The following is a 25922-nucleotide window of genomic DNA, read 5'->3' as shown; positions in this document are numbered from 1 at the left end:
TCTATAATTTAGCCCAAACAACTACCTCTTTACCTACTGTATTTATTTATTTTGCTCCTTTGCACCCCATTATTTCTATCTCTACTTTGCACCTTCTTCCATTGCAAACCAACCATTCCAGTGTTATTTTTTTACTTGCTATATTGTATTTACTTCGCCACCATGGCCTTTTTATATATTTTTTTATTTATTTATATATATATTTTGTTTGCCTTCACCTCCCTTATCTCACCTCACTTGCTCATATTGTATATAGACTTATTTTCACTGTATTATTGACTGTATGTTTGTTTTACTCCATGTGTAACTATGTGTTGTTGTATGTGTCGAACTGCTTTGCTTTATCTTGGCCAGGTCGCAATTGTAAATGAGAACGTGTTCTCAATTTGCCTACCTGGTTAAATAAAGGTGAAATAAAAAATAAATAAATAAAATTACTGTACTAATGGTGCGGGATCTTTACTGTACTAATGGTGCGATATCATTACTGTACTAATGGTGCGGGATCTTTACTGTACTAATGGTGCGAGATCATTACTGTACTAATGGTGCGGGATCTTTACTGTACTAATGGTGCGAGATCATTACTGTACTAATGGTGCGGGATCACCACTGTACTAATGGTGCATGATCATTACTGTACTAATGGTGCGGGATCACTACTGTACTAATGGTGCGGGATCACTACTGTACTAATGGTGCGGGATCATTACTGTACTAATGGTGCGGGATCACCACTGTACTAATGGTGCATGATCTTTACTGTACTAATGGTGCGGGATCACTACTGTACTAATGGTGCGGGATATCTACTGTACTAATGGTGCGGGATCACTACTGTACTAATGGTGCGGGATCATTACTGTACTAATTGTGCGGGATCATTACTGTACTAATGGTGCGGGATATCTACTGTACTAATGGTGCGGGATCACTACTGTACTAATGGTGCGGGATATCTACTGTACTAATGGTGCGGGATATTTACTGTACTAATTGTGCGGGATCATTACTGTACTAATGGTGCGGGATCACCACTGTACTAATGGTGCGGGATATCTACTGTACTAATGGTGCGGGATCACTACTGTACTAATGGTGCGGGATCACTACTGTACTAATTGTGCGAGATCATTACTGTACTAATAGTGCGGGATCACCACTGTACTAATGGTGTGGGATATTTACTGTACTAATGGTGCATGATCATTACTGTACTAATGGTGCGGGATATCTACTGTACTAATGGTGCGGGATCACTACTGTACTAATGGTGCGAGATCATTACTGTAGTAATAGTGCGGGATCACCACTGTACTAATGGTGCGGGATCTTTACTGTACTAATGATACAGGATCACTACTGTACTAATGGTGCGGGATCACTACTGTATTAATGGTGCGGGATCTTTACTGTACTAATGGTGCAAGATCATTACTGTACTAATGGTGCGGGATCACTACTGTACTAATGGTGCATGATCATTACTGTACTAATGGTGCGGGATCACTACTGTACTAATGGTGCGGGATCTTTACTGTACTAATGATACAGGATCACTACTGTACTAATGGTGCGGGATCACTACTGTATTAATGGTGCGGGATCTTTACTGTACTAATGGTGCAAGATCATTACTGTACTAATGGTGCGGGATCACTACTGTACTAATGGTGCGGGATCTTTACTGTACTAATGGTGCAGGATCACAACTGTACTAATGGTGCGGGATCTTTACTGTACTAAGGGTGCAGGATCACTACTATACTAATGGTGCAGGATCACTACTATACTAATGGTGTGGGATCATTACTGCAATAATGGTGTGGGATCATTACTGCACTAATGGTTTGGGATCATTACTGTACTTCGACTGATACGATGGACAGAAAAAGCAAACTCAACAATGTAACAAATCCTATTCTCACCTGCAATGCGGTCTCTGCGGCTGCTAATGCAGGCTTGGCTGCCTCTAGCTTCCTCTCGGCGACTTTCTTATCGGCTTCAATCTCGTCCACGATGGCCTGAGCCTTGTCCTTCACTTTCTGAACCTGCAGCTTGACCTTCTCGGCCGCCTGGGCCTTGGCTGTTACCTCCTGCAAGACGCCGTCAGCCTTCTTGGAGGCCACCTCCAGCTCCTGTTCCTTAACAGCCAGCTCCTTGGACAGCTGGCTCACAGACTGCTCTGCCTCCATCAGCTTGGCCAGGCCTGGGGAGAGTGAGATTTTGTCAGGTGGTGAAAAATAACTTTAATCGGTGTTCCTCAAGGTTCCGTTTTAGGACCACTATTGTTTTCACTATATATTTTACCTCTTGGGGATGTCATTTGAAAATATAATGTTAACTTTCACTGCTATGCGAATGACACACAGCTGTACATTTCAATGAAACATGGTGAAGCCCCAAAATAGCCCTCGCTAGAAGCCTGTGTTTCATACATAAGGAAGTGGATGGCTGCAAACTTTCTACTTTTAAACTCGGACAAAACAGAGATGCTTGTTCTAGGTCCCAAGAAGCAAAGAAATCTTCTGTTGAATCTGACAATTAATCTTGATGGTTGTACAGTCGTCTCAAATAAAACTGTGAAGGACCTCGGCGTTACTCTGGACCCTGATCTCTCTTTTGACGAACATATCAAGATTGTTTCAAGGACAGCTTTTTTCCATTTACGTAACATTGCAAAAATCTGAAATTTTCTGTCCAAAACTTATGCTGAAAAATTCATCCATGCTTTTGTTACTTCTTGGTTAGACTACTGCAATGCTCTGCTTTCCGGCTACCCGGAGAAAGCACTAAATAAACTTCAGTTAGTGCTAAATACGGCTGCTAGAATCCTGACTAGAACCAACAAATTTGATCATATTACACTGGCTTCCTGTTAAGGCAAGGTTTTACTGCTAATCTACAAAGCATTACATGGGCTTGCTCCTACCTATCTTTCCGATTTGGTCCTGTCGTACATAACTACACGTACGCTATGGTCACAAGACGCAGGCCTCCTAATTGTCCCTAGAATTTCTAAGCAAACAGCTGGAGGCAGGGCTTTCTCCTATAAGAGCTCCATTTTTATGGAATGGTCTGCCTACCCATGTGAGAGACGCAGACTCGGTCTCAACCTTTAAGTCTTTATTGAAGACTCATCTCTTCAGTAGGTCCTATGATTGAGTATAGTCTGGCCCAGGAGTGTGAAGGTGAACGGAAAGGCACTGGAGCAGCGAACCGCCCTTGCTGTCTCTGCCTGGCCGGTTCCCCTCTCTCAACTGGGATTCTCTGCCTCTAACCCTATTCCTGACCCCTCCTGTCTCAATCTCCAGTATTTATGTGTCGGGGGGCTAGGGTCAGTCTGTTATATCTGGAGTATTTCTCCTGTCTTATCTGGTGTCCTGTGTGAATTTAAGTATGCTCTCTCTAATTCTCTCTTTCTCTCTTTCTTTCTCTCTCTCAGAGGACCTGAGCACTAAGACCATGCCTCAGGACTACCTGGCATGGTGACTCCTTGTTGTCCCCAGTCCACCTGGCCGTGCTGCTGCTCCAGTTTCAACTGTTCTGCCTGCGGCTATGGAACCCTGACCTGTTCACTGTGATTACTATTATTTGACCATGCTGGTCATTTATGAACATTTGAACATCTTGGCCATGTTCTGTTATAATCTCCACCCGGCACAGCCAGAAGAGGACTGGCCACCCCTCATAGCCTGGTTCCTCTCTAGGTTTCTTCCTAGGTTCTGGCCTTTCTAGGGAGTTTTTCCTAGCCACCGTGCTTCTACGCCTGCATTGCTTGCTGTGTGAGGTTTTAGGCTGGGTTTCTGTACAGCACTTTGATATATCAGCTGATGTAAGAAGGGCTATATAAATACATTTGATTTGATTTGAAATTTGATTTGATTAATGGCGATAAACAAGACGTTATAGCCATTCACTTATAATAAATTAATACTGTCTGTCAGTGCAAAAAGTGCAACAATGCACTTGTTACAATGTCTCCAGCTTTGCTCCAGTGGTGCCGTAGTACTATGGCTGACCCTGTAAAACAACACATTTCACTGCACCTATCCGGTGTATGTGACAATAAAACATAACACATATATTTGTTTTTGAATAGTATTACCTTACCTGTTTTCATGCGCTCAGCAAGCATGCCCACTTGAGCGATCTTCTCTGAGTAGATGATCTTATAGCCGTCGATGAAGGACAGGTAGGACCTGGGAGTGACATAGGTTTGACGGCGGAACCGTTCAAAGTACTCTGTGCACTTCTCGGCCACCAGGTCCTGAAAGGTCCCCATGGTGTGGACTACACTCTGCTTAACTTCTTCAGAGCATTGGAACGTATACTGGGACAGAAAGTGATGTGCGACTGCCACTAGTGCGTCCCGTGGCCAACGCTGGAACCAGTCAATAGTACAGCCCGATATCAGACCTGGGAACTTGAGGGCTCTTGTTCGGAACTTCTCCCCCACCGGCGAGAAGCACAACACCACGTGCAGGTTGCTCCTCACACGCGACAGGAAGTAGTCGTAGAGGTTTTCGGCGGTAGGTGGGCGGCGAGGGTGCTCGCGTTTCATAGCTGGGATGAGGTCCTGGGAGATTTCATCGACTTCGTCACGGGCGAACAGGTTGGAGACTTCCCCCGAGGCCAGCACATTGTTCATGTACTCCAGGAAGGACTCCTCCTTGATGTCGTTGTCGGTGAAGATGAAGGTGACTCCTTTGCCCTGTTGTCCAGCGATGCGGTACAAAGACTTCAGGTCCTCCATGAGGTTGTTGGTGTTGTACGTCCTGTCGAATTAATGAGATAAACAGAATTTTCTTCACACCAACTCCAGTTAAACAAGATTCAATCAAATGGTAATCCACTATTTCATCTTCTAAAATCTACTATGGTACTGTCATTATCAAAAAGGTACACGGTCTACCCAGGGGCAAAAATCTGAGATCAACCTTGGAGGGGACAATTACATTAAATTTTCTCAAGAGCAATTCCTGAGGGGGACACCAAAAGTAGTGCTGTAACACATAGCATACGTTGTTAAATGTATATTGAGGAACCATAATTCCTACAACTGGATAATTGATAGGTACAGTAGTTAACTGAAGGGTTTTCCCAACTTGTTCAAATGTTTAAATCATTATAATTCTACTACTAATAATAGTTATAGCAGTGCTCCTTACCAGTCCAGTATGTATGCAGGTATTCGTACTTACAACCAGCAATATCAAGAAAGGTCAGTAGGTGACAATGGTACTGTACACTGTATGGGTGTAGTTTTCATAAATACAATGAACATGGTGTGATCACATCTAAAAGAATCTCCATTGAGAACCATCACAAAGTTGGTCTCCGTATTGAATTGACCTTTTAATTTGACTTTTTCTGATACATTTATATAATCATTAAATATGTGCACCTGGCCTGAGTCTACAATATCTTTGCAAGAACAAAAAGCTTAAAATAAGTACAGTTCTAAAAGCAAAATAACTACTTCAATGAAAAACCCAAATAAATCAAACAAAATATCCTTCAGTGTCTCAACTCTTCAAACAGCAGCTATGGACAAGTATGTCGCACAAAGTATGCCATTTTAAATAAAATAACATGAAATAAATCATTTGTAAGTGTACTGAAAACTACTAAACAAAAGAACAACTATCAATTACACCATGGGTTCTCAAACAGGGGTCCATGGACTAATTGCCAGGGGTCCGTGAAATAAAAAAGTGTAATGAATGTAGTCAGTACCACAAGGTTTCCAGTAAGTTTACATATAATATAGAGGGGGTGGAGGACCGCTCAAAACCTTGCCTGCCTTGCCTCAAAATATGCAGGGGTTCCAGTACCCCAAAAAGGTTGAGAACCACTGCTATACACACTACTGAACAAAAGAACCGAGCATATGTTTGCGGGTTTCCTCAACAACACATCAGTTGGCACTTTCGCAATGCCCTCGCCTGTTGTCTCCGACACCCTGTATAGCCCAATAAACTCCTTGTGAGGGACATGGTCATGGTCAACATAACGCAGACAGACATTCTCCTGTTCAGCACTAGAGACATCTTGAGTACCATCAACAATTAATGAAAATTGTACAATCGGAAGAGACCTAATCTCAGCTGCAATGCCTCGAATGACTATTGGCCATGATGTTCAGAATTTCATTCTGTGCTTTTGGGCCTGTGTACATTGTGGTACGCTCTGTTAACCACTTCAGTAAAATGGGATCATCCTCTTCTGCCCTAAGTTTCAAAATCTGGTATAAATTCCCACTGTCATCCGTGTGGCCTCTAAAGGCTTGTCCCTGTCTTACTACATGCCGCACCGAACTAACAATTTTCATCAAGCAATGCCTTGCGTCATCCTGCAGTTTACCCCACGCGCTGGACACAACTGGACACTGATTGGATTTAGCTGGTGTGCTGTTACAATTACAAAGTGGCGGTGGGTTTGGCAATTTTGATGTGCTGTGAATTTTTCAATGCCTTTTCTCCAGTTCCTAAATCCTGCACTAATGAAGGCAGCATCAGCTCTTTGGCCAAAAGATGGCTGGCTTGAAAACCCTTGGCTACAGTGAAAACACAACACTCCTTTTATTGATGGATTATAATGTAGCCAGGGGAAATCGCGAAACCATCTCTCTTGAAACGTCAACACTCTGTTGGCAAGAGTTTGCGGTTCTATAAATTGTGGGTGTGGCTGATATGGTTTTGTGCCATCACTGTGGTAACTGGACAATGCTGTGCCACTGTCCCCTATACTGGTGCTGCTGGCAACAAGGGTGACACTTGGTCCTGCCGTGGCTGTGACACTGTCCTCTGAAGTCTCTCTCCCTGGCTCTTTCCCTTTCACCACCCTAACTGACTCAGTCTGTCTCCTAGAAAATAAATAAGGTGTTTGCCGTACTCCTAACTACCGGTACCCAAAACTACACAATTAATCACAACAGCAATACCATTGCCGTAAACAAATCTTAGTTTAGTCACCAGTTTAAGTTGAGAGTGGGGGTATCCATGGCATTTTCCAATTATGTCCCTATTTTACAAGTCAAAAAAATTGAGAACCTTTCATAATGTTGCCAAACAAAGACTCAACAAACTTACCTGAGACTCCCTGTCTGCCAATCTGTCCCTGCATATCTGTCCCCAACTCTGCTGTCTGTGTGCCATCTGTTGCCTGCTCTGTCTAATGACATCATTGTGAAACATTTCCATTAGCATTTCACTTCTTTCTTATGAACATTTTATCAACTAGTCTTTGAGATATTAGGATACTAGAGTTCTTACTATGCGTTTTGGTGTACTGACAAATACTCTGATGTCCGTCTTCTTACTTTTTTCTGCCATTTTTCTACCTGGCTGGCTGGCCTAGCTGCACACACACACATTTACACAACACATACTGCAACCTTTTGTAATTTAAATAGTTTGTTTCATATTGGCTGGCTTCCAACAATAGCTGAATTTGTAAAGCTAGCGAGCACCAATTCCGTTTCTGTGTGTTTGCTATAATCTTTGCTACCTGGTTAAATAAAGGTGAAATAAAATAAAAAAAGTTCACTAGCGACAATTTATCTTTTGCAACGAGACCATTATATATATTTAAGACAATGGTAGAAGAGAGTGTAGTTCTGTTCTGTTCAGTTTGGACTTCAGTTTATTGCTAACCTTATCACAGGGACGTCGAAGCACTACAGCTGCATGCTGATCTTGGAATAAACTGACGATAGCAAAGATTCCATCTTTGACGACGCCACATAAATGGAATAGGTACTAGCTAGCTTGATAGTTAATGTTTGCTTTAGTTTGCGCGCTAGCTCTGCAAATTCCCCAAGTGTGTGAACCCTGCCAACATAAAAATAAATAAATAACATTGCTATGGACCTGCTATGGATTGACTGAATTGACCTCACGTCAGTTACGTACATGTCCCTTTCGGACAGTAGATACGAACTCTCTATTACCTTGCCAGCTAAAGAACTGGCAGTGGATCAAACCATTGTGAGGCAAAGGGCGGGGAGGGTCGCAATCTTTTGAAATTTAAATGCGCTATTAAGTGTCTATAATCAGCACAAGTGCTTTCATTGCGTATTATTAATATTATTGAAATTACATAGTTATGTTTACAATGATATATTGGGGGGGACAAATCATATTTTTCCCAAGATGGGGGGGTCGTGTCCCCCCCGTCCCCCCTGGGATTTCCGCCTATGGTCTACCGCATGCTCCACTGATCTATGAGGATCAATTATGTGATTATTAGCCCAATCTCTCTGTAACTGAATACAGAGTACAGACCACAGGATCCAGACCAGGGTTGGGAACCACTGGTTAGGTTGTCTGTATGATGATGATTAGGGTTTGGGTGTCTTTATGATGATGACTAGGCTAGTATCTAGAAGGCCAACCTGGTCAGGATGATTTGAAAGCTCTGGTATCCAGCGATGAAGGAGGCCAGGCGGGTGAGGCTCTGCTTCCCTGAGCCACCCACCCCCACCAAGAGGGCGTTCCCTTGAGGGGTGCGGACGATACGACTGATCTTCATCAGGTGGATCATGGCATCCTGCCCGGCAATAAAGAGAAGGAGCATCAGCCAATAGGAATACAGAGCTACTGCAGGATACTACTACATGTTGTTGAGTGAAAACATGGTAGTGTATTTGTGTGTACTAACGTGTCAGTCAATAATGACAATGGCTGAAGCTACCGGAAGATAGGGGAGTATGCCAACTGGTAAATCCCATCATACAGGATACTTAAGCAATAAGGCACCTCGGGGGTTTGTGGTAGATGGCCAATATACCACGGCTAAGGGCTTGTTTTATCTACAACTCAAAGCGGAGTGCCTGGATACAGCCCTTAGCCGTAGTATAATGGCCATCTACCACAAACCCCAGAGGTGCCTTATTGCTATTATAAACTGGTTACCAATGCAATTATAGCAGTAAAATAAATATTTTGTCATACCCGTGGTATACAGTCTGATATACCACAGCTGTCAGCCAATCAGCATTCAGTGATCGAACCACCAAGTTTATAATTTAGAATAGAACGCTAAATTCACTGTTATCCTTTTCACACTGTCAAGCCAACCAGAACTGTACTGTACAGTGTAAACAGGTCACTGATGTATTGCTTGACTCGTTTCGCTAGTGTGAAAGGGGTAATACTGTAGTTTGTTTTTACCTTGAAGAAGACCAGGTCCATCGCACTGCCTCTGACTGCCTCGTTGTACTGCAGTTGGAACGTGGCGAGGCGCTCCGACAGGGCCTGGAAGGACGGGATGGGCTCATAGACCTTGGGGGCCTCCAGCTCCATGTCCTCCGGCTCCTCCCCTGTGGTTTCGGGGGCATCCTTCAGGAAGTCCACAAAGTAGGCTTCCCACTGGGGGTGCTCTATCATGGCTGTTCCATGCTCCTCCATTGTAACCTAAGGGAAACAGCTCTCTGGGGTTGGTAACCAGTTTGATAATGTGTTTAACAATGCGAGTAAGATTGATGTTTAAATATAAATATGTTTTCAGAAATATAGTGAGAAAGATGTAGTGTTATTAAAAGTAAAATATGAAATCAAAACACTTGTTATTCTATAACGAAACAAAGCCAATTTCAAAAAAATCTATAAATAGAAAATGTGATATTCAAATGCATAACTATGTGTCCATCTTTTATAAAGTAACACCTGTTGAGAACAGGACACCAATTCAAACTGCATAACAGAGGATATATGAAAAGAATCCACACTCCATACCCACCTTCTCCAGCATGCTGTCAAAGCTCTGTCTGTCCTTGTGGTCAACGAAACGGTCAGCAATGACCCGGGTACACTCGTGGTGGAAGAGTGACGCCAGCACCTCTGGCCCCTGGCACACCTCGGTCCTCACCGTTAGAATACCCTGCCAGATACGACTGAGATCCCGCAGGTTGAAGATGTAGTGAAACTTGGCTGGGGAGGGCAGCATCTGAGGATCTCACATAAATGGATAAAATGAATTAATCATTCATTTTTTTGCAACACGGCCTACACCCCCGAAGCACAAGCAGCAGCACAGCGGCAAGGAAAAACTCATCTCAAGAGGAACCAGACTCCCTCCATCCTCCTCTGGCTGTGTTAGGTATGTCACAGTACTGTACCTTGGCTTTGACAGCTTGCCACACCCTCCTAGTGGTGGGCACCAGGGCGCTGGCCAGGGTGCACACCTCCTCAGGGAAGCCCCTCTCGGGGCAGAAGTAGCCCTGTGCCACAGTGCGGAAGATCTTGTCGATGGAGGAGTTGGAGGGCAGAGTGCAGTTGAAGGTGCTGAACTGCCTCTTGAGGCGCTGAGGCACGTCGTTGCGCCCGCCTCCGGGGTGGATCATGGCCGCCACCAGCTGAACATCCACCACACTGGTGAACTCCCCTGGTCTCTCCAGGCTGTAGAAACCACCCTGCTCCATCAGCTGACGCACTATCTCATTGGTTATCTGTTGGATGGACACACAATCTCATTGGTTATCTGTTGGATGGACGCACAATCTCATTGGTTATCTGTTGGATGGACACACAATCTCATTGGTTATCTGTTGGATGGACACACAATCTCATTGGTTATCTGTTGGATGGACACACAATCTCATTGGTTATCTGTTGGATGGACACACAATCTCATTGGTTATCTGTTGGATGGATGCACAATCTCATTTGTTATCTGTGTGCAAGAGACAGGGAGATGAGATTACAATTTATTTACAATATTTTGGTAAAGTGTAAATAAAGCCAGGTTCATGTTGATTGCTACGATCAACATTAATGTCTGGATTCATGTTACAAAATGGCACTAACCTGGTCACCCCACTCGTTGATATCGGGCATGTTGATGTCATCCACAAACACAGTCATCTTCTTGCCTGCCGGCGGCCCGTAGGTGGAGCCCATCCTCTTGTCAATGTAGCTCTCTATGGTCCTCTGGAACATACTGGGCAGGGTGGCCGAGGAGAAGTTTAAGCTCTTGCTCAGTTGAGTTTCAGGATCAAACTTACTGGTATAGCCCTGCAATGGAACGACTAGGATTGAGATCCTATAAAGAGGTATTATGGTCATAGATAGTCATAAAACCCACATCTACATTCACAAATCTATATCTCAGACCTTGATCATGACGGTCTTAGCGGTCCCCTGTTCCCCTATGAGCAACACGGCTTTGCCTTGTTTCATGATGGTCTGCATCAGGAAGTCTGTCCTCACGTTGTCCACGTTGGGCACCAGGATAGATGAGTAGTCCGGGACAGAGTCTGTGGGATACTTGTACTCTGGCACCTGGAGGTGACGTCATCATGCAGAGAGAGAGCAATGATTAGTGGAGTGATTGATTGATCAATTAACAGCAACAGCACAAGCCATACCTTCTTGGACCAGTGCTCCCACTGGCCACGTTCATTGACCATGAACTCAAAGATGGTCTGGTCTCCTTGGGTCTGGGGCAGGTCCAGAGTGGCAGGGTGTGCCTCTAAGAAGGCCTCCATCTTGGATCTGTCCTCCAGCTCCAGCAGAGCCCCCACTGACCACATGACAGCAAACACAAAGAGCCGTGATACATCCCCCTGAGACTGCTTTTCCTCCACTGCAGGAAGTAGACCCTGGAAAAAGGTTCCACATTGAGCTTTGCCTTTTAAATAAGTTTGATATGTTCAACACTTCAGCCGTTGGGGTGGACATGTCTATTGAATTCAATGTTATTGTCATAATAGAATGTGGGAGATATTATGACTAGTTCAGCTTGATTAAAATTACATATATTTCTAAGAATAAATAAGTAAAATATTTGAATTTCAAGTGTGCCTTTTACAGGATTTCAGTGTGGCTATTCTGCTTACCTGCAGGAGGTCAATGGTCTGCTTGATGTACATACACTCCAGGATGGGCATTTTGGGAGACACAGCAGTGAAGACAAAGTTGATCAAATCCTGTACATGGAATAAGGTAGAGACTCAGGAGATTCAGGAAGACCACAGAGGATTATTCTCATGGGAACAAATGTCAGCAAAGTGTGTGTATGTCTCCATACTGCATGTGTTTGTGTCTCTTTCTGGGTTTGACCCTACAGTAGGGAAAGATAATGGAAGTACAGTATGATATTCAGACAGACCTGGAAAACACTATGGAAGCAGCCCTGGAGCACCTCTGCTTGCTGTGGTGGCACCCTCTGGAGCCAGGCCTGAAGAATAGGCTTCCAGTCCAGAACAGAGGAGCTCATGAACACCATGCCGTTGCGGGACACTGTGGCAGGGGAAGCGTTGTCGATGTTGTGGGGCTCAAACACCACCTTACAGTTAGGCGCCATAGGGATGCGGTCACCATTAGCCAGGGTCAGGGTCTTGTTGTCATCTAGGACTGAGTTGAGGTTTTCAATCCAGATGGCGTCCACAGGGCCGTCCAGCACGATCCAGATGTGCTCCCCCTTGGGAAGAGAAACAGTTAAATAGAATAAAAATGAGAACTAGTACGACAACCATCTGGCGTAGATAGTCATAACTCATAACTAATTGTGAGGGGCCTAATTGGAGGAGCCTAATGGGAGGGATATGTAACCCCGAAACTAGCTGTTATTGGCAGAGGAGGGCGATCCAAAAACCCCACCCATGCAAACAAGCGGAAATTTCAAACCGCTCTTACAGTAAAATGGCAATATCATAATTTTCACAATTTCACAGTATTATTCCATACTCAGCTGTCATCATACCTACAGGCGAGAGAATGGACTGGAAGCCATCTCTCGGTGAGTGTGGACATATATATAAAACACAGGAAATTCACATTTGACTGCACTGCCCTTTTAACTTCCCAGTACACCTGACTACAGTGACACTATTCGGACAGTGACACTTATGTGTGTCTAATTTTCTCACTCATAATTTTTCACGATTCATTCAGGATTATCCATAATCATGGCAGCATCCACATTTATGTAGAAGTGTTTAGAAACATATTCTATTCTTATTTACAATAAAAGTGACTCCTAAATGAGACAATACATTATGTCCCATTCATTTCTACTGGGCACAAAATAATCTGAAACACAACCAAAACAAAAAACAGTAAATGCATCCAACAATTTTGTAGAGACACAAGCTTGATAAATATGGGATCAAATACTTCATTTTTGACTACTTTGATACACATAAGTGAATTTGACCCAATACTTTTGGTCCCCTAAAATGGGGGGACTATGTACAAAAAGTTCTGTAATTTCTAAATGCGTCACCTGATATGGATGAAAATACGCTCAAATTAAAGCTGACAGTGTGCACTTTAACCTCATAGTCCTCATTGTATCATTTCAAATCCAAAGTGCTGGAGTACAGAGCCAAAACGACAAACAATGTGTCACTGTCCCAATACTTTTGGAGCACACTGTAACTAGTACACCACCCTTCCAACTCTATTGACCTTGCTGACCTTCTTGGCTTTAAGTGTTTTCCTCCACAGGGTTGAGAAGACCCCATCAGTCCAGTCGTTGGTGGCTACATCCAGAGTACCAAACATCTGGGAGGCAGTAATGGCCTTGGGGTTCATCCTCATCTCTCGGTGAGGGGTGCCACAATCCAACATGGCCCTCATCAGTGTGTGGATGCACGTGGTTTTTCCAGCTCCACTGGGGCCTAGTGTCATCATACCTGCAGGCGAGAGAATGAGATCAACACAGAATGAGAGGAAGAGAAGGGGCTGTGGCCTGCAGAGGAATATCAGTGTGTAGAGCAAACGGTTCACACTAGTTTGCACTACCTGTTACAACTGCTTGTGGCACGTGTTATGACATGCATTAGTCTAATGCATGCTTTACAATAGAGGGCTGTGGTAAAGCAGGGATAGCCAGCTCCAAGACCATAAAATGCCAGGTTTGTATTACTTCCTCCTAATCAGAGACTGATTTAGACCTGGGACACCAGGTGAGTGCAATTAACTAACTGGTAGAAGAAGAAAACAGAATGGTTTCTGCCCTCCAGGACAGGAGTTGCCAAACCATGTAGTGAAGAATCACTGACCGTGGCAAACACCAAATTATTTCCATTACAGCTTTAAAACAGAAGGATCCAGTGCACGTTGACTAACCGTGGCGAACACCAAACCATCTCCAGCTTTAAAACAAAGGTTTCAGTGCACGTTGACTAACTGTGGCGAACACCAAACCATCTCCAGCTTTAAAACAGAAGGTTTCAGTGCACGTTGACTAACTGTGGCGAACACCAAACCATCTCCAGCTTTAAAACAAAGGTTTCAGTGCACGTTGACTAACCGTGGCGAACACCAAACCATCTCCAGCTTTAAAACAAAGGTTTCAGTGCACATTGACTGACTGTGACAAACACCAAACCATCTCCACTACAGTTTTAAAACAGAAGGTTCCAGTGCACGTTGACTGACCGTGGCGAACCCGCTGGGTCTCGTAGAGCTGCACCAGTTTGAGTACCCAGGGCTGGTGAGGTATGAGGCCAGCCTGCTGGGTCTGCGTGTGGATGGCAGCCTCCAGGTCGGGGTAGCCTGCTTTGTCCAGAATGATCCCAGGGAACAGGTCGTTGATCAGACTCATGAACAGAGGCTCGTCCTCATCCACCTGGTCAGAGACACGGGGATTTGGTAGATTTTTTTTTACCATAAAAAATGTAAATCATTCATGTGAATTCATAAAATGATTGAGGATGACACAAATTCAGATCCTTCTAGATTCAGTGTGAAGGATAGAGGTGAAGTACCACTTGGATTGTAGGGTAGAAGAAAACTTGAGTGTACCAGTTTGGAGAGGTTCATGTCGCGCAGCACCCGCATCACTACCGTTTTCTCTGGCTCAGTGGGGTTGGACCTCTTCACTGAACCCAGTGTCCTCAACACTGACAAGATGTTCCGCAGCCCAAAGTCATAGTGGACCTTGAAGAGCATGTGAGAGGAGACGTTTATAATCAATCTGACTGGTGACCAAAGTTCTTGATGAGGATTGATTACAAGTGTGTACTGTCTATGGTGCTACTGTGACCTTTTGACCTTTATTTTATTTTTATTTCACCTTTATTTAACCAGGTAGGCTAGTTGAGAACAAGTTCTCATTTACAACTGCGACCTGGCCAAGATAAAGTAAAACAGTGCGACACAAACAACAACACAGTTACACATTGAATAAACAAACATACAGTCAATAATACAATAGAGAAAGTCTATATACAGTGTGTGCAAATGAGGTAGGACAAAGGAGGTAAGGCAATAAGTAGGCCATAGTGGCAAAATAATTACAATAGAGCAATTAAACACTGGAGTAATAGATGTGCAGAAGATGAATGTGCAAGTAGAGATACTGGGGTGAAAAGGAGCAAAATAAATAAATAACAGTATGGGGATGAGAGAGTTGGATGGGCTATTTACAGATGGGCTATGTACAGGTGCAGTGATCTGTGAGCTGCTCTGACCGCTGGTGCTTAAAGTTAATGAGGGAGATATGAGTCTCCAGCTCCAGTGATTTTTGCAGTTCGTTCCAGTCATTGGCAGCAGAGAACTGAAAGGAAAGATGGCCAAAGTAGGAATTGGCTTTGGGGGTGACCAGTGAAATATACCTGCTGGAGCGCGTGATACGGGTGGGTGCTGCTATGGTGACCAGTGAGCTGAGATATGGTGGGGCTTTACCTAGCAAAGACTTATAGATGACCTGGAGCCAGTGGGTTTGGCGACGAATATGAAGCGAGGGCCAGCCAACGAGAGCATACAGGTCGCAGTGGTGGACAGTATATGGAGGTTTGGTGACAAAACGGATGGCACTGTGATAGACTGCATCCAATTTGCTGAGTAGAGTGTTGGAGGCTATTTTGTAAATGACATCGCAGATCGGTAGGATAGTCAGTTTTACGAGGGTATGTTTGGCAGCATGAGTGAAGGATGCTTTGTTGCGAAATAGGAAGCCGATTCTAGATTTAATTTTGGATTGGAGATGTTTAATGTTAGTCTGGAAGGAGAGTTTACAGTCTAACCAGACACCTAGGTATTTGTAGTTGTCCACATATTCTATGTCAGAACTGTCCAGAGTAGTGATGCTGGACGGGCGGGCAGATGCGGGCAGCGATCGGTTGAAGAGCATGCATTTAGTTTTACTAGCATTTAAGAGCAGTTGGAGGCCACGGAAGGAGAGTTGTATGGCTTTGAAGCTCGTCTGGAGGTTAGTTAACACAGTGTCCAAAGAAGGGCCAGAAGTATAGAGAATGGTGTCGTCTGCATAGAGGTGGATCAGAGAATCACCAGCAGCAAGAGTGACATCATTGATGTATACAGAGAAGAGAGTCGGCCGAGAATTGAACCCTGTGGCACCCCCATAGAGACTGCCAGAGGTCCGGACAACAGGTCCTCCGATTTGACACACTGAACTCTGTCTGAGAAGTAGTTGGTGAACCAGGAGAGGAAGTCATTTGAGAAACCAACCACCTTGATGTTACCTGCTTGGAGAGCTGCTCTTCACACAGCTTGTACAGGGTGTAGAACTTGCGGCTGAGGACTTGGTTGTCACGGAAACCAGCGCTGGCTAGCTTCACCCTCATGATGATGGCTCTGTCTGGAACCATCATGGCCACCGTACGGAACTGGATCTTCAGGTTCTCCGGAAGCTCCTGGCGGCCAGCATATCCAGGGTTCTGCCGTTTGAGAAGACCAGTAGAACAGAGATAATATGAGACAAAACGTTGACAATTGACTCAAGAAGGAATTAAGTAAACCAAGGGGCCTCCCGAGTGGTGCAGCGGTCTAAGGTACTGCATTGCAGTGCGAGAGGCATCACTACAGACCTGGGTTCAATCCCTGGCTGTATCACAACCGGCCGTGATCGGAAGTCCCATAGGGCGCCTCACAATTGGCCCAGCGTTGCCCAGGTTAGGGGAGGGTTTGGCAGGGGGCCTTTACTTTGCTCATCGCGCTCTAGCAACTCCTACAGGCTGACCTCGGTCGTCAGGTGAACGGTGTTATCTCCTACACATTGGTGCGGCTGGCTTCCGGGTTAAGCGGGCAGGTATTAAGAAGCGGGGTTTGGCGGGTCATGTTTCAGTGGATGCATGACTCGACCTTCACCTCCCGAGCACGTTGGAGAGTTGCAGCGATGAGACAAGATCGAAATTGGTAGTGAAAAAAATAAAAGAGTGTGCATCCCACACTAAATAATGTCTAGTAAATCTTCCTTTCACAGTTGGTATTTGAACCTTACATGCATGAGGCACAATGTTAGTGAAAATGTGAAATGTGATATTCTCTCACCATGGTTAAGAAGATGCCAAACTCTCTGTCCATTTCCACCAAGTCCCCATCCGTGAAGATAAACTGTGTCTTCTTGTTCTTTTTGCACTGCAACACTATATAGATCTGCTGGGCTGCTACTGACAGGACAGGGAGCTCAATGCGGTTGAACTCATCGAAGCAGCCCCATGCACCTGACTGAGCCAAACCTGCAGATAACGTTTGCTCTTCGTTTATGCAGAGTACATACCCTGCATAATGTATGTACTCTGCATAATTCCATATGCTATGGTGGTTATTTTTTAGGAAATGCTTCATTTAAAGGGGCCGTACTGTACATATGTCTTTCTGACACATTTAGTAAAACCCTCATAACCTCTTTATGTGTGTCAGAGCAACATTCATAACAATGTTTTATGACTATTGACAGATCATATTTAGCTTTGATTAATTGTTAAGTCAGAGACCTTTCCATGTTATCTCCACATGGACAAGCTTTAGTACCTTTATAGATTCGTCCTAGCCCTCTATAGTCCATCTGGTCAGAGCAGTTGAAGACGACAACGTACTTCCCCAGGCAACGGCCCATGTCTTTGGTGGTCTCGGTCTTACCTGTACCAGCCGGCCCTGCCGGGGCTCCGCCCATACTCATACCCAGGGCCTGGGACAGGGTGATGTAACACCTAGTGGAGTCCTAACATGTCAGTCATCATTGTGCTGACGGTCAAATCAAATGAAACTTCATTAGTCACATGCGCAGAATACAGCAAGTGTAGACTTTACCGTGAAATCCTTACTTATAAGCCCTTAACCCAACAGTGCATTTCAAGAAGAGTTAAGAAATTATTTACCTAGTAGTCTAAAATAAAAAGTAATAATAAAAAGTAACACAATAAGAATAACAATAACGAGGCTATATACAGGGGGCACCGGTACCGAGTCAGTGTGTGAGGGTACAGGTTAGTTGAGGTAATTTGTACATGTAGGTGGGGGTGAAGTGACTATGCATAGATAATAAACAGCGAGTTTCAGCAATGTACAAAAGGGAGGGGGGGGGGGGTCAATGTAAATTGTCCGGTGGCGATTTTACAAATTTTTCAGTAGTCTAATGGCTTGGGGGTAGAAGCTGTCGAGGAGCCTTTTGATCTTAGACTTGGCGCTCCGGTACCGCTTGCCGTGTGGTAGCAGAGAAAACAGTCTGTAACTTGGGTGACTGGAGTCTCTGACAATTTTATGGGCTTTCCTTTGACACTGCCTATTGTATATGTCCTGGATGGCAGGAAGCTTGGCCCAAGTGATGTAGTGGGCCGTACGCACTACCCTCTGTAGCGCCTTACGGTCAGATGCCGAGCAGTTGCCAAACCAGCCATTGATGTAACCAGTCAGGATGCTCTCGATGGTGCAGCTGTAGAACCTTTTGAGGATCTGGGGACCCATTCCAAATCTTTTCAGTCTTCTGAGGGGGAAAAGGTTTTGTCGTACCCTCTTCACGACTGTCTTGGTATATTTGGACCATGATTGATTGTTGGTGATGTGGACACCAAAGAACTTGAAACTCTCGACCCGCTCCATTACAGCCCCGTTGATAAAAGGCATTTAGCTAATCTGGTAGGCTCGCGTCTCTAGGCAGCTCGCGTCTGGGTTTCCCTTTGTAATTCATAATAGTTTTCAAGCCCTGCCACATCCGACGAGCGTCAGAGCCGGTGTAGTAGGATTCAATCTTAATCCTGTATTGACGGTTTGCTTGTTTGATAGTTCGTCTGAGGGCATAGCATAATTTTTTACAAGCGTCCAGATTAGTCTCCCACTCCTTGAAAGTGGCTGCTCTAGCCTTTAGCTCGATGCGGATGTTGCCTGTAATCCATGGCTTCTGGTTGGGATATGTATGTACAGTCGCTGTGGGGACGACGTTGTCGATGCACTTATTGATGAACCCGATGACTGAGGTGGTGTCCTCCTCAATGCCATTGAATGAATCCCGGAACATTTTCCAGTCTGTGCTAGCAAAACAGTCCTGTAGTGGAGCATCCGTGTCATCTGACCACTTCCCTATTGAGCGAGTCACTGGTGCTTCCTGCTTTAGTTTTTGCTTGTAAGCAGGAATCAGGAGGATAGAATTATGGTCAGATTTGCCAAATGGAGGGCGAGGGAGAGCTTTGTAAGCATCTCTGTGTGGCGTAAAGGTGGTCTAGGATTTTTTTTCTCTGGTTGCACGTGACATGCTGGTAAAAATTTGGTAAAACTGATTTAAGTTTGCTTAGTTGTTACAACAAACTCATTCTTGCAATTGGATAAGATCTTTTCAGCCGTATTGTCTGCGCGGGTATGCATTACAGTAGATATCATAGAGCTGGGTTCCCAGAGATTTATCCTGAATCATCACTGAATATGCTTTTTTGACCAGCACTAGGCTTAATCTGTGCTTGGGAAATCTGCCCATAATATGTCCCAGTAGGACAATAACACTATAATACAAGCAGGAGTTTCAGAGTAGATAGAATACCATTAGTGTAATTATTAAAGACCTGTCAGTGAGAGGGGTGATGACCAGTCTGTCGGTACAGCCCAGATACTCATTGCAGTAGCTAAACTCCACGTCAGTGATCTGGATTATACATCTGTCCTTGTCCTCGATGAAGTAGAAGCGGGATTGCTTCTGCCACTCAAAGTCTAATGTCGATCGGATGTTCATTCGCACCTGAGTGATATTGGGATGTGGATTTAGTCATGGATTACGTTTATATAGTATAACCTGAGGGAGACTCATGCAAAGCTTAATAAGATACCTTATGAAATGCCCAATGAATATTCTAGAGGTTGTTCATGAAAAATGTGCCCCCTTTCTTACTGAAAAATAGGTTGTATAAATGTTGCATTGAAAAAAAAGATGTCATTCCAATATCTTACTATTGCGGGGCTTTGCAAAAAAATACTATAAGGCTTCTAAGATAATTAATACATCAACTTGTATGTGGTTGGGGAAAAGTCTTGTAAAAATATGTAGGGTTCTTTGAAAAAATGCAAAAGGGATGCTCACCAGGTCGTCGAATATGTCTTTCTGATGCACATGGATGGTGATCAGAGTCTCATACTTGGTGCGTTCATTCCTGGTCAATTCTCGAGTGGTCATATCAATCAGCTCATTCAGGATATCCCCAAACTTTTGATTGGTAGTTTGCATGATCTGTGCAATCAAGTCAAGAAGTAAGAAGAAGACACAAAAGAGATTATTCAACAATGAATCAACACAATCAAATTTAAGAAATAAAGCTACTTCTTGTCTAGAGGTGAAGATTCCGGCTCCCAAGTGGCGCAGCCGTCTATGGCACTGCATCTCAGTGCTACAGACTCTGGTTTGATTCCAGGCTGTATTACAACCGGCCGTGATTGGGAGTCCCATAGGGCGGTGCACAATTGGCCCAGCGTCGTTCGGGTTAAGGTTCGGCCAGGGTAGGCCGTCATTGTAAATAAGAATTTGTTCTTAACTGACTTGCCTAGTTAAATAAAATAAAAAAAATACAATTCCCTTTCAGGTACAGTATAACCACATTCTACAATATATACTTTGCCCAGTACATTAGCACCAATGGAATGGTCCCAAAAGTGGAAGCTTCAAGCTAAATCAAGCACAACTGAAATACTTGCAAGTATCTTACATGTACAGTAGTGGAATGCCCAGATTGTTACCTTTTTGTCTCCCTTGCTGAACCCCAGGGCTTCCTCTGCATCCCTGGTCCAGATCATCTGGATGCCCAGAAGACCCACCTGGGCTGGGAACACAGACTGGAACTCCACCATCTTTAGTCCTGCGTCACTGATGGACATGTGAGCCTGCCGGATAATGCCATGGATGGTCTTCCTCACTCTGTCCAGCAAAAGCCCCAGCCAGGCTTCCACATTTCCCTATCGGACACCATCAGAGAACAATGTTCAGTAATGGATCTGGGCCTCATGATTAGTCTACCAGTGAACATATGAAATAGATGGATGATCAGGAATGAAAGCAGAATGGCTTTTTATTATGGGAATAAGAAACTTCCATTTTGTATTGAAACGTATCCGAACACCAATGCCAACTGTGAGTCACGCATTGAGGAGCATTGCCTTCAACTCAGCAGTGTGTACAGTAGGTTAAGTGTACCTGAGCCAAAACAGGTTCGGACAAGTCTACTGTCTCTCCCTCCTGGGACTGGAAGCTTAGGATCTGGTCATAGTTCTTATCATGGAAAACCACACAGTTCACATTGTCGAAAAGACTCAGCATATGAGCCTGTACCCAAAGGAGAAGAGAAGTTACAGTTTGAGAGAGGTTTAATTTGTGATAACGACAAATGATAGAACTAGAACCTCACTACATTTCATTGATTTTGATTGATTTCATTTTATGCAGTCAAAAACATCATGCAGACTGCACAGTTACACATTGAGACAATAGTTAAAACACCAAGCAATTAATACATGTGGACACCTCTTCAAATTAGTGGTTTCGGCTATAGCAGCCACACCCGTTGCGGCAGGTCTATAAAATTGAGCACACAGCCATGCGATCTCCATAGACAAACATTGGCAGCAGAATGGCCTTACTGAAGAAGGAAAGGGGGATACCTAGTCAGTTATACCACTGAATGAATTCCACTGAAATGTGTCTTCCGCATTTAACCCAACCACTCTGAATCAGAGAGGTGGGGGGGCTGCCTTACTCAACATCCATGTCATCAGCGCATGTGGAACAGTGGGTTAACTATTTGCTCAGAGGCAGAACGAAAGATTTTTACCATGTCAGCTCAGGGATTCGATCCAGCTACCTTTCGGTTACTGGCCCAACGCTCCTAACTGCCAGACTACCTGCCGCCCCTCAGTGACATTCAACGTGGCACCGTCATAGTATGCCACCTTTTCAACAAGTCAGTTAGTCAAATTTCTGCCCTGCTAGAGCAGAAGTAAAAATGTCTAGGAGCAACAACAGCTCAGCCGCGAATTGGTAAGCCACACAACTTCAGAGAATGGGACCACTGAGTGCTGAAGCGTGTACAAATCATCTGTCCTCGGTTGCAACACTCATTACTGAGTTCCAAACTGCCTCCAGAAGCAACGTCAGCACAATAACTGTTCGTCGGAAGCTTCATGAAATGGGTTTCAAGCGTTGGCTGAAGGGGTGTAAAGCTTGCCACCATTAGACTCTGGAGCAGTGGAAACGCGTTCTCTGGAGTGATTAATCACGCTTCACCAGGTGGCAGCCCGACGGACAAATCTGGGTTTGGCAGATGCCAGGAGAACGCTACCTGCCCCAATGCATAGTGCCAACTGTAAAGTTTGATGGAGGGGGAATAATGGTCTGGGGCTGTTTTTCATGGTTCGGGCTCGGCCCCTTAGCTCCAGTGAAGGGAAATCATAATGCTACAGCATGCAATGACATTCTAGACGATTCTGTGCTTCCAACTTTGTGGCAACAGTTTGGGGAACGTCCTTTCCTGTTTCAGCATGACAATGCCCCCGTGCACAAAGTGAGGTCCATACAGAAATGGTTTGTCGAGATCGGTGTGGAAGAAATTGACTGGCCTGCACAGAGCCTTGACCTCAACTCCATCGAACGTCTTTGGGACGAATTGGAACGCCGACTGCGAGACAGGCCTAATCACCCAACCTCAGTGCCCTAATGCTATTGTGGATTAATGGAAGCAAGTCCCCGTAGCAATGTTCCAACATCTAGTGGAAAGCCTTCCCAGAAGAGTGGAGGCTGTTATTGCAGCAAAGGTGGGACCAAGTCTATACTAATCCCCAAGATGTTGGATTGAGCTGTTCAATGAGCAGGTGTCCACATACTTTTGGCATGGTAGTGTATCTATGGTATCTATGGCCATACCAGACATGGAGAAATAGTAGAAGAAAATGTTGCCCTAACGTAACCCAGCCATAGAATGTTTTTAGTTTGTCCAGTCCAGTACCTGTATGGTGTGGGAGTCTGAGGCCTGTCCCAGGATCTCCAGTAGAGCAGGGTCGGAGACAAAGAAGAACCGAGGGAACACAAGCCTCTTCTTCTCCAGGTAGCCGCTCAGAGACTTCTGACACACCTCCAGCTGCTCCAGAAGATGGGGCAACAGCTGGCTGAGGGTCTCGTCCCCCACACAGCACTGCACCACACCTGTCATCTCGTGGGCACGCTGCATGATCTTCTGCCAGGACTTGTCGATGTTCTGGAACCTCTTGGCTTCCTATATGGGACAAATTTAGTAGCCATGTTCTTACTTGAGTAGCCTGGAATCCACACTAAGCTCCAATTGAATCCACATTCATGTGAAACAATAGTGAATCAACAGGTTAACAGAGCATGGTTCAGCTTGTTATGACCTGGGGCAGCTGCTTAGCGATATCCCCTCCGACAAATACGGCCTCCAGGTAGATCCACAGGTTCTGAACCGTCAACCATTTCTCTATGACCTCAGTGGTGTTAGACAGCTTCAGCACCCACTGCTGGATGGAAGGCTTGAATGGGGCATTATACCTGGAAAAGTATAATTTCACACATGTACAGTGGGTATTAATACACGTGTGAATTGGAAATGTGTTTTTTGTTGCATATCCCACTCTCCCCGAGACACCCTTGGAGAGTGGGGTCACAGCCAGAGTCGCCATTATCAACAGCGACCTTGGAGCAATTAGGGTTAAATGCCTTGCTCAAGGGCACAGATCGATTTTTCACCTTGTCGGGTCAGGGATTCGAAATAGCAACCTTTCTGTTACTGGCCCAATTCTCAAACCGCTACGCTATCTGCCGCTCAACCACTAGGCTACCTGCCGCCATCGACAACTTTCTGTATGGTCACCTAGAAGAGGTACAGTAAACATTGAATTTAATTCTGAATTTATGTCTGATTACTAATATTGTGGTACCTGGGTTCGAAACCCAGCTGATCAAATCAGACATGAGGATGTGGTGGTACCTACCGGTTGCTCATGAGCGAGGCCAGCACCATCAGACTGTCCTCCATGAGGGCCACCTTCTCTGCAGTGTCAGTACCCTTCAGTAGCAGTTCCCCCCGGTTCCTGAAGGGGGCGAAGGTGAGCGTGTGGCTGCTCCACTCTGCCACTACGTCTTTCAGTTTGGCCTCAATGTCCCTCTCCTTCACCGCGCTGATGCACACATCCTGTCCAGATAAACATAGCATGCCTAATTCTATTTTACAAGTATATTGTTTGCCCATTTTGGTGAGGTGATTTGGTGACATAGTACCTCAATATCCTCTTTGTATTTGAGCAGTGGTGCCTCCATGATGTTTCTGAGGGCAAAGCTCTCTGACTCCACCTCAAAGATGTGACCTGTGAGGTCACTCAGGCGGCTCCAATGCCTGGACATCATCGCCTGAAAGGGAGAGGGGATTGAAAGGGACAAACGTCAGGAAAAGCAATATGAGTTGTAGATGATTAAATGAAAGGTATTGTTTCACCTTGTTAGCCATCATGTAAAGTAGGGGGCACGTCTCGTTGAAGTCATCGATTGTCTTCTTCAGGTCACTAAAGGCTTGCCACTCCTTCAACGCCTTGGGAAGTTTCCGGATTCTTATGGAAAGTGGAAAAATAGAGGAATCACAATGTTCACAAGGATTAGTCAGCAACTCAATTTTAACTGTTATCTATCGTTTAGATTATTTTCCAATACAGCATATTGACATGTATATATTACAGTCTATGGGATTCTACCTGTTCTGGAAATCCTGCAGTTCATTGTTGATCTTGTCTATGTTTAGGTCAGCCCATTGGATATCATAGTAACTAGTGACACTTTCAGTGACAGAGTTGTAGAGCGTGTAAAGTTTCGACAAAAGACCCAGCTCTCTTTTAATTCTCTGAAGATCGGGATATTCTGTTAATGAGAGATATTAGCCATATTAGCCTAGTCCTGAATCTCCATTGAAAGTGTTTTGACGTCCAAAGATATGTAAAATATGGTTCCAGGAAACAGTCTATTTCAATGTGGATATGAATGTGAGAATAGTCACCGTTAACTGAGAGGCCGAATAGCTCCTCCCCTCCAGAGTAGGTAACATATTTTCTCCACAGCTCATTGAACTGGGCCTGGAAGCTCTGCAGTCTGTCGCTGGCTTCATCTGGGGTCAACCCCTCCACTCCAGGGCCACTTGATGAACATAAAGCATGTGGATTACAGGAATCTATCAACTATTGAGCAAAATGTCTGAATGGAAAATATAACTGTATTCTACCTTTTGTCATAATCTGAGTAGTAGGTCTGGACAGAGTTCTGGAAGGTCTCCACCCCTGACAGTAGGTCTGCCTTCATGGCAGGTTGAATCTTCACCAGGGTGTTTTGGGTTTCCATCACCTTTTGATGGACATTGTTTTGGTTTCAGATGCAGAGCACAGCTCAAACAGAGATGGAAGAGGAAGTGAGACATCTCACTTGCTCCTTTTTTCTGATTCATTTACAGTTAATGAACTAAGCAGACCAGATCAAGCTGCTAAAGCATTGGTGGCTATGGGAGAGCCAGCCCTTAAAGGTCCAATGCAACTGTTTATATCTCAATGTCAAATCATTTCTGGGTAACAATTAAATACCTTACTGTGATTTTTTTCAATTAAAATGGTCAAGCTGGCAGAGAGGTTTGGAACTCTTTATTTTTGACCAGGCAGGCCAAAAATCCATCCCACTAAAAGAGGTGGACATACGGGATCTGTGAAATG

The 25922-nt window shown here is 44.6% G+C and overlaps 1 protein-coding gene across 1 annotated transcript in view; it reads right to left on the bottom strand.

Moving 5' to 3' along the window:
- dnah5l (dynein, axonemal, heavy chain 5 like) overlaps positions 1-25922 on the bottom strand; it is an 88287-nt gene that overhangs the window by 25861 nt on the left and 36504 nt on the right. The window contains exons 30-58 of the mRNA XM_055928621.1: positions 25445-25563; positions 25223-25359; positions 24924-25086; positions 24671-24782; positions 24457-24585; positions 24171-24370; positions 23574-23727; positions 23171-23437; positions 21367-21495; positions 20913-21128; positions 20263-20409; positions 19751-19923; positions 17730-17908; positions 17247-17434; positions 16439-16633; positions 14757-14891; positions 14391-14580; positions 13425-13642; positions 12115-12426; positions 11843-11932; positions 11372-11605; positions 11118-11285; positions 10812-11018; positions 10124-10453; positions 9745-9951; positions 9177-9419; positions 8399-8553; positions 4114-4778; positions 1929-2209 (exon numbers count right to left, since the gene is read on the bottom strand). Of these exons, the coding sequence (XP_055784596.1) occupies positions 1929-2209; positions 4114-4778; positions 8399-8553; positions 9177-9419; positions 9745-9951; positions 10124-10453; positions 10812-11018; positions 11118-11285; positions 11372-11605; positions 11843-11932; positions 12115-12426; positions 13425-13642; positions 14391-14580; positions 14757-14891; positions 16439-16633; positions 17247-17434; positions 17730-17908; positions 19751-19923; positions 20263-20409; positions 20913-21128; positions 21367-21495; positions 23171-23437; positions 23574-23727; positions 24171-24370; positions 24457-24585; positions 24671-24782; positions 24924-25086; positions 25223-25359; positions 25445-25563 (5943 nt within the window). The remainder of the gene's footprint in view (positions 1-1928; positions 2210-4113; positions 4779-8398; positions 8554-9176; positions 9420-9744; positions 9952-10123; positions 10454-10811; positions 11019-11117; positions 11286-11371; positions 11606-11842; positions 11933-12114; positions 12427-13424; positions 13643-14390; positions 14581-14756; positions 14892-16438; positions 16634-17246; positions 17435-17729; positions 17909-19750; positions 19924-20262; positions 20410-20912; positions 21129-21366; positions 21496-23170; positions 23438-23573; positions 23728-24170; positions 24371-24456; positions 24586-24670; positions 24783-24923; positions 25087-25222; positions 25360-25444; positions 25564-25922) is intronic.

This window comes from Salvelinus fontinalis, chromosome 7 (genome assembly GCF_029448725.1).
Source record: "Salvelinus fontinalis isolate EN_2023a chromosome 7, ASM2944872v1, whole genome shotgun sequence".
NCBI lineage: Eukaryota > Metazoa > Chordata > Actinopteri > Salmoniformes > Salmonidae > Salvelinus > Salvelinus fontinalis.
This window is presented reverse-complemented; position numbering and strand designations above follow the sequence as displayed.